Here is a 6359-nt window from a genome sequence, read left to right as displayed (position 1 = left end):
CACTTCCTCCGTTTTTTATTGATTGACATATTTCTTTAGACACACTTGTCGAGATACTAATATGAACTCACTACAAGAAATGTTATCAAAGAGGGCAATTTATTTGAATAAAATAGGGCAACTAGTTGATTGCCTTATTTAATAGTATCAAGGAAGACAAAAATATTTCCCCCTTTTTGATATTAACTAAGAAGACAATCATATTGTTTTGCCCTCTTTGCTATCACTTAAGAAAACAATTTCAAAATTGCCCTGTTTGATACCAACTAAGAAGACAACTTTTCAATTTTGCCCTCTTTGATATCAACCTAAAACAACAATTTAAAATTTCGTCCTTTTTAATATTAACCTAAAACAACAATTTAAAGTTTTGCCCTCTTAAATACCTAAAACAACAATTTTAACTCTTTTGCCCTCTTTAATAATGAAGGGAAAAAAAACAAAAAAGGATTAAAATGACACTGTTCTATTCGATTCAATTTCCCCGCAAACAAACAGTGTTCTTTCGAAAAGAGTGTTCTACAAAATCTTCAATCTCACTTAACATGTTCTACAAAATCTGGTGATTTTGGGCAGTAATCTTCGATCATAATCTTCAATGGAACATTGAAAGGACCAGTTCTCCCTACCAATTCATCGTTTTAGGGATTGGACGTTTCTCGCCTTCGAATTCAGTTTTTCAAGCCTTCGAATTGACGTTTCTCGCAGATTTTCTTAGCAATTTCCTAATTCGATCGCATCTTCAGGTAAAGCATTCAATTTCGCTTTTTAAATTAGATGTATGGATGATTGTTTCAGCATTTTTGTCAATTAGGTTTGCTTAACTTTTTCCACAAAATCAGACGAATTGAATTTAATTAGGTCTAGTGATTTGATAATGATTTTTATGAATTGAGTTCCTTGATTAAGCAATTGAGATGCTACAACAATCTTCTACAAACATAGTGTATCGTACTGCAGACGTCTAAGTGATTTGAATTGAGTTCCTTGATAAAGCGATAATTTGATATACTAAGTGATTTGATAATTAGGTCTAATGATTTGTTCCCTGCAATTTGTTAGAAGCTCTGTTCACCTTTCAGATGCCATAGGAAAGAAATCATAAATATTCATCTTCAAAGAGCAAATGTCCTGATTGTCAGCAACGTTACAGGCTAAGTAAGCAAGCCATGAAAAAAATGAAAAAAATTGTGTCGCTTGTGAAGGAATACAACTTGTATCAGATAACGAGTTCACTGCTTTTCCTTCAGCTGTTGTATCTGTCAATGCGGCTATTAAAGCTTTGGAAAGTAAAAACAAAAGGATTATTGGTCTCATTGGGATGGGGGGATTGGCAAGACAACCTTGGTTAAGTATATTGGTAAAGTGTGCAGTAATATGTTTGATTTGCTGTAGTGTCTCAGACCCCTGACATTATCAAGATTCAAGGTCAGTTAATTGATATGTTAGGCAGAGCGGGGAGACTTATGGAAAGAATTGGAAACGGAGATAGAATCTTGGTTATCTTAGATGATGTTTGGGATGGAATTGATTTGAAAAAGATTGGAATTCCATTAGGCTGCAAAATTTGATTAGTTTCCACATCTTTTTTTAATTTAATTTGCTGTTAATTTGTTATGTCATAAAGAGATTAGCTACGGTTAAAATTAGTTATGTTTTTTTTTGGTTGCATCCAATAGGTAGCTGCAATTTGTATAAAACATATCTGTCTTTTGTAGTTTTAATGAGTCGTAGAAAATAAATTGACAAATTAAGGGTGCATTCTCTTTATTTTAAAAAAATAAGTTTTCAATTTAAGTTTAGTTAAGTTTTAACAGCTTATAAAATGAACTTCAATAATATGTAATAAGTTCATATAATAAATATATGAGAATTACGGTAAAAAGAACACGGCCAAAGTGGTACTTAAATATTTAGAAATGGAGGTGTTTCAGTTTATGACTGTTGGTGCTATTTGATTGGCTTTTGGTTTTTTTATGCTGTATGTTTTAATATTTTTTTTTGTTTAGTTATTTCAGTTATTTTTTGGGAATTACATGGATAATGATAGAAGTTGGATGCACATCCAAGGGTTTAATGGAAGGAAACAAGGAGATTACAAGAAAGGTGTTAAAGAGTTTTTGGACTTTGCATTTAGGGACACCGCTCCTAATTCTGGGGTAAAGTTAAGGTGTCCTTGCTTGAATTGTCGAAATTATTTTGATCAAGATCGAGATACTATGCGGGCTCATCTTTTTCGAGTCGGAATAGATCCTGATTACAATCCATGGATTTTTCATGGAGAGGAACAATCCTTTGAAGTCACGGATGAAGAGATGTCCGAAGAGGAAGGTGATGACTTTGAGGATGAAGATCCCCTTGTGTCTGATGACTTAGCTTCTTTGGTGCGTGAGGCCACAAATGTAGTTGTAGAACCTCAAGTTTCAGATGATAGGGATAGGGGTGATGATGAACTCCCTGACAAGTTTCACAAATTGATGAAAGATGCACAAGAAGAGCTTTATCCAGGGTGTAAGACATTCTCAAGATTAGAGTTCATTGTAACTCTTTTGCAACTTAAGGTGAGTGGTCGTTGGAGTGATAAGTCATTTAATGGGTTGCTTAATGCATTGCACAAGGCCTTTAATTATGATGTGAGCTTCCCTAAGAGTTCATATGAAGCAAAAAAGTACACAAAAGATCTTGGATTGAACTATGTGAAGATTCATGCTTGTGTGAACCATTGTATTCTTTATAGAAAAGACTATGCTAACATTGATGCATGTCCTATTTGTGGGGAGTCTCGATGGAAAGCAAGTCACAACAATTGCCATGCTGTCTTGCCTTTCTGTGTTAGTCATGTTTATTATGTTGCTCACTGCTCACTCAAGACAACAGGAATAGATTGGCATCAAATGACTTACATCAAATATGCTGGCCACATTTTCTTTGACTGTAGACCATTATTTTAGGCTTAAACTTACTCATTAGACATTGCTATTCTTTGTTCTCTAATCGCCAGTTGCTCACTTGACATTATTTTGATTGGTGTATAAATATCTATAGCCACAGTAAAGAATACAGTAGACAGAAATGTAAACTTTGGAACAAGTAAAGGTCTAGTCAATCCAAGGTTCCAAGCAATTTCTATGCTACTGTAGATTGGTTTTTCTTTCTTTGGTTCCTCACAAGAAAAGTTCAGAGGGAACAGAAAAGAAAATGGCATTCCTTGTTTTGAAAAGAAAAGTTCAGAGGCTGCAGTTGTTTCTTTGACAGTTGCAGATTCTTATAAACAAAAATATGACTAATATAAATGACTTGTTCTGTAATGTTTCTTTGATGGATTACCGAAGGCATAAAGATGGTAGTTTTGATGAAGAGGGTGAAGCAAAGTTCCACGAATTTAAAACGTTACACGAGAAAGAAATTCAAGAGAATGGCATTGATAATCTTTCCATAGACGAGGCTTACATGAAGGTGCTTGGCCATTGTTCGGGGTATGCCCGGGGCCTTGGTAAAGGACATCCGGTGGTGGACAAGGGTGGGAAGAAAGGCAAAGCAGAATTGGAGGCTGAGATTCAACAACTAAGAGGTAATAACAATGCAATGCAAGCTGAATTAGATTTCCTAAAAGCTGAAAGTCAGAGAAAGGAAAAGGAGGCTAAAGAAAGAGAGGAAAGACTGGAAAAGAAGATTGAGGTCATTATGACTTCACTTGGGCTTTGATCAGGTAATGTCTCCAATTCATGAACTCTATTCTTTTTGTTGCGTTTGCAAGATGCTTTTGAAGTCTGCAATATAAGAGACTTAGAAGTAGATAAGTAAAGTAAACCTACCGAAAATAAAGCCATCCAAACTCTTATTAGGTATGTATTCATAGAGCAACATTTTCTCATGTTGAATTCTTTACAGACTTTGTGAGTTGCTCCAGTAGCTACTTCTCCATCTTTCGTTATCATTCTCTCTGTTCGTGTACATGATCGATCCATGATTATGTGAAATGCAGGAAGATAAGTGGTTTATCAAATAGCAGCTCTTCTTTGGATTTCTTAACTGGTCTTACATCCTTACAGAACTTGTAAGACAACCTGATTCTAGACTACAGATTTCCTTACTATGAATCATAATTTTGTATTGACTTTATTATGTTAGGTCATTTCAAATGTTATGCATGTTTAGGAAAAATAAAGTACCATGCTAAATGTCATATATATATAAGTAGATAGATTTTATGATCAATTTTTTAGGTCACATTATTTCAGGGTCAATTTTTAGTTGAACCTGTTTGAAAGATCCATTATCTTGTTGCATAATTTGTTATAGTTAGTAAATAATCAAAGTTTTTCAATGAATTATTGTAGGCCCTCATGATGCATGAGCTCATATCGTATGCTCTTCAATTATTGGATGAATGTAAATTATTTATTGAAGTTATTCATTATGTGTCTATTGTCTACAGGTTGGTCCATGTGCTTTTAAATTACTTTTTTGAGGTGTATAAGATATGAGAAAATAATATTGATAATGAAAGATCTAGACATTGATTCAGGTGGTTAGCTAAAAATATGTGACTACATGTATTAGTAGATGTGGAAAATTCATTGTGTTATGATATGTGACTACAAATTGCAATTCCACAGATCATCACTCCTTTGTGTTATGATATGTGTTTGTCAGGATCAGTTGAAGTTGCTACAGTTTTATAGAGCAGCTGAAGAGATCTTGTGACCGAGTTCCTGAGGCTCTCATTTTTTGGCGACTTGTCAGCATGGTGCTCTTGCTATGAAGAAATGTTAGTGGACTCTTCCTGACTATCTCAGTCTCAGGTGCAGAAAATGTGATTCGTCTAGAATTTTCTGGTTTTATGTGGTATCTGATTTGTACATTGAACATTTTAGTTGAGAGTGTAAAGATTTAGCCGCTGCAAAGCTTAGTTGGTGCAGAAAATGTCAAATAGTGATTTGGTAGTGTAGATACATCAGACTGTGTTCTTATTATTGAGACGTACATGTGGTATTTCAGAAATTGCAAGGTGTATTACGTGATATCTGGTGTTAATGTTACGCGCTTCCCTACACTTTTAGCAATTGCAATTTTTCCCAACTTCTATCATGTTAATGGATGGCTAGCAGGGCTTGACAAAGTAAAAAGAGGGCAATATCTTATTTTTGCCCTGCTTGATAAAGTTCAAAGAAGGCAATACCTTATTTTTGCCCCGCTTGATAAAGTACAAACAGGGCAATATTCTATTTTTGCCCTGTTTGTTGTAGACCAACTAAGACAATTGTATTTGTCTTCCTTGTTTTTGAGCAAAGAGGGCAAAAGTATTGCCCTTTTTGATGATCATAGAGGGCAACTTTATTTGCCTTAGTTGATGAATCAAAGAGGGCAAAATTTTTTGCCCTTTTATTATTGTATCAAAGAGGGCAAAAATATGAGATTTGCCCTTTAAACCTAATACAACGGGGCTACAAGGGCAACGGAAGGGCAATTTTAAAATTGCCCTCGTAACCTATGAAGGCAAATTTTGTATCAAAGAGGGCAATTTTAATTGCCCTCCTTGAAGCTATTTGTTGTAGTGACTTTCATATCTCTAATTATCAATAAGAAAAAATTATGAAAAGTTGATTTTATGAAACATTCATTGAAATGAATCTAAAAACATTCAACATGACTATATTTTCCCTTAAGTAAAAATCACAAAAGATATCAAAGTCATGTATATGAATAGTGTTAAAGTCAAAACGAGTCACCTAATAAAGACGGAATAGCAAATAATGAGTATGATAATGCAAAAGCTCATGTAAAAGTGTTATATCTCATCTATAATCATAGTAGTTTCGCAAGAAGAGAAAATGTTTCTTAGACAATTTTGACCCGTATTGTTAATATTGTATGATCAATTTTAGTTTTTTAAAATACAATAGTATATTTCTTTTTTCCTTCATTTCAAAGCAGTCTCACATTTTTCAAACGGAATGCTCAATGTAATAACTAAAGAAATCAATCGGAGGTTTAGTTTTTTCTAAAATATTTTGTAGGAAGTTTCTTCAGAATCTATTAGTACTCCTATTACATGATTGAAGAGGAAAATCCGCATATACAAGTATACAACTCAAGTGTATACCTGAAGTACTACATCAGAACTCCTCGCCTACTACATTGATAAACATGCAAAAAGCATTTTAATTTTTTTTATAAGTTAATTCAGAAAAACAATCATATATAGAATGTTAAGTCCTAACATATCCATGTGTAATTGTTTATTATAAGTATTTCTAGCTCAAATACTAGTAGCTAAGCTCACACTATCAGTCTTTGTTTACCTTCACTTTTAAGGTGATTGATTAAATAAACTTTACACAAAGATTTTATATAAC

At 33.7% G+C, this 6359-nt stretch overlaps 1 protein-coding gene across 10 annotated transcripts; it reads left to right on the top strand.

The window, feature by feature from the left end:
- The first annotated feature begins 417 nt into the window (after positions 1–417).
- On the top strand, positions 418–5024 carry LOC109136465 (uncharacterized). 10 transcript variants are annotated; one of them, XR_007271540.2, is made up of 5 exons: positions 422–746; positions 2019–2561; positions 3333–3709; positions 3986–4057; positions 4657–5024. XR_007271540.2 is itself a non-coding variant. In XM_048639291.2 (4 exons), the coding sequence occupies exon 2, from the start codon at positions 2037–2039 to the stop codon at positions 2949–2951; it is 915 nt and encodes a 304-aa protein (XP_048495248.1). In that variant the 5' UTR covers positions 418–746; positions 2019–2036; the 3' UTR covers positions 2952–3709; positions 3986–4057; positions 4663–5024. The 10 variants fall into 10 exon arrangements, 9 of the variants coding, with proteins under 9 accessions (XP_048495248.1, XP_048495242.1, XP_048495245.1 ...); XM_048639291.2 differs by having other exon boundaries at positions 418–746; positions 2019–3709; positions 4663–5024; XM_048639285.2 differs by having other exon boundaries at positions 418–746; positions 2019–3709.
- The last annotated feature ends 1335 nt before the right edge of the window (positions 5025–6359 follow it).

This window comes from Beta vulgaris, chromosome 2 (assembly GCF_026745355.1).
Source record: "Beta vulgaris subsp. vulgaris cultivar EL10 chromosome 2, EL10.2, whole genome shotgun sequence".
NCBI lineage: Eukaryota > Viridiplantae > Streptophyta > Magnoliopsida > Caryophyllales > Amaranthaceae > Beta > Beta vulgaris.
This window is presented reverse-complemented; position numbering and strand designations above follow the sequence as displayed.

Coding starts and splice junctions, on each gene's coding strand:
- LOC109136465 (XM_048639292.2), top strand. CDS start 2,037: ATGGATAATGATAGAAGTTGGATGCACATCCAAGGGTTTAATGGAAGG.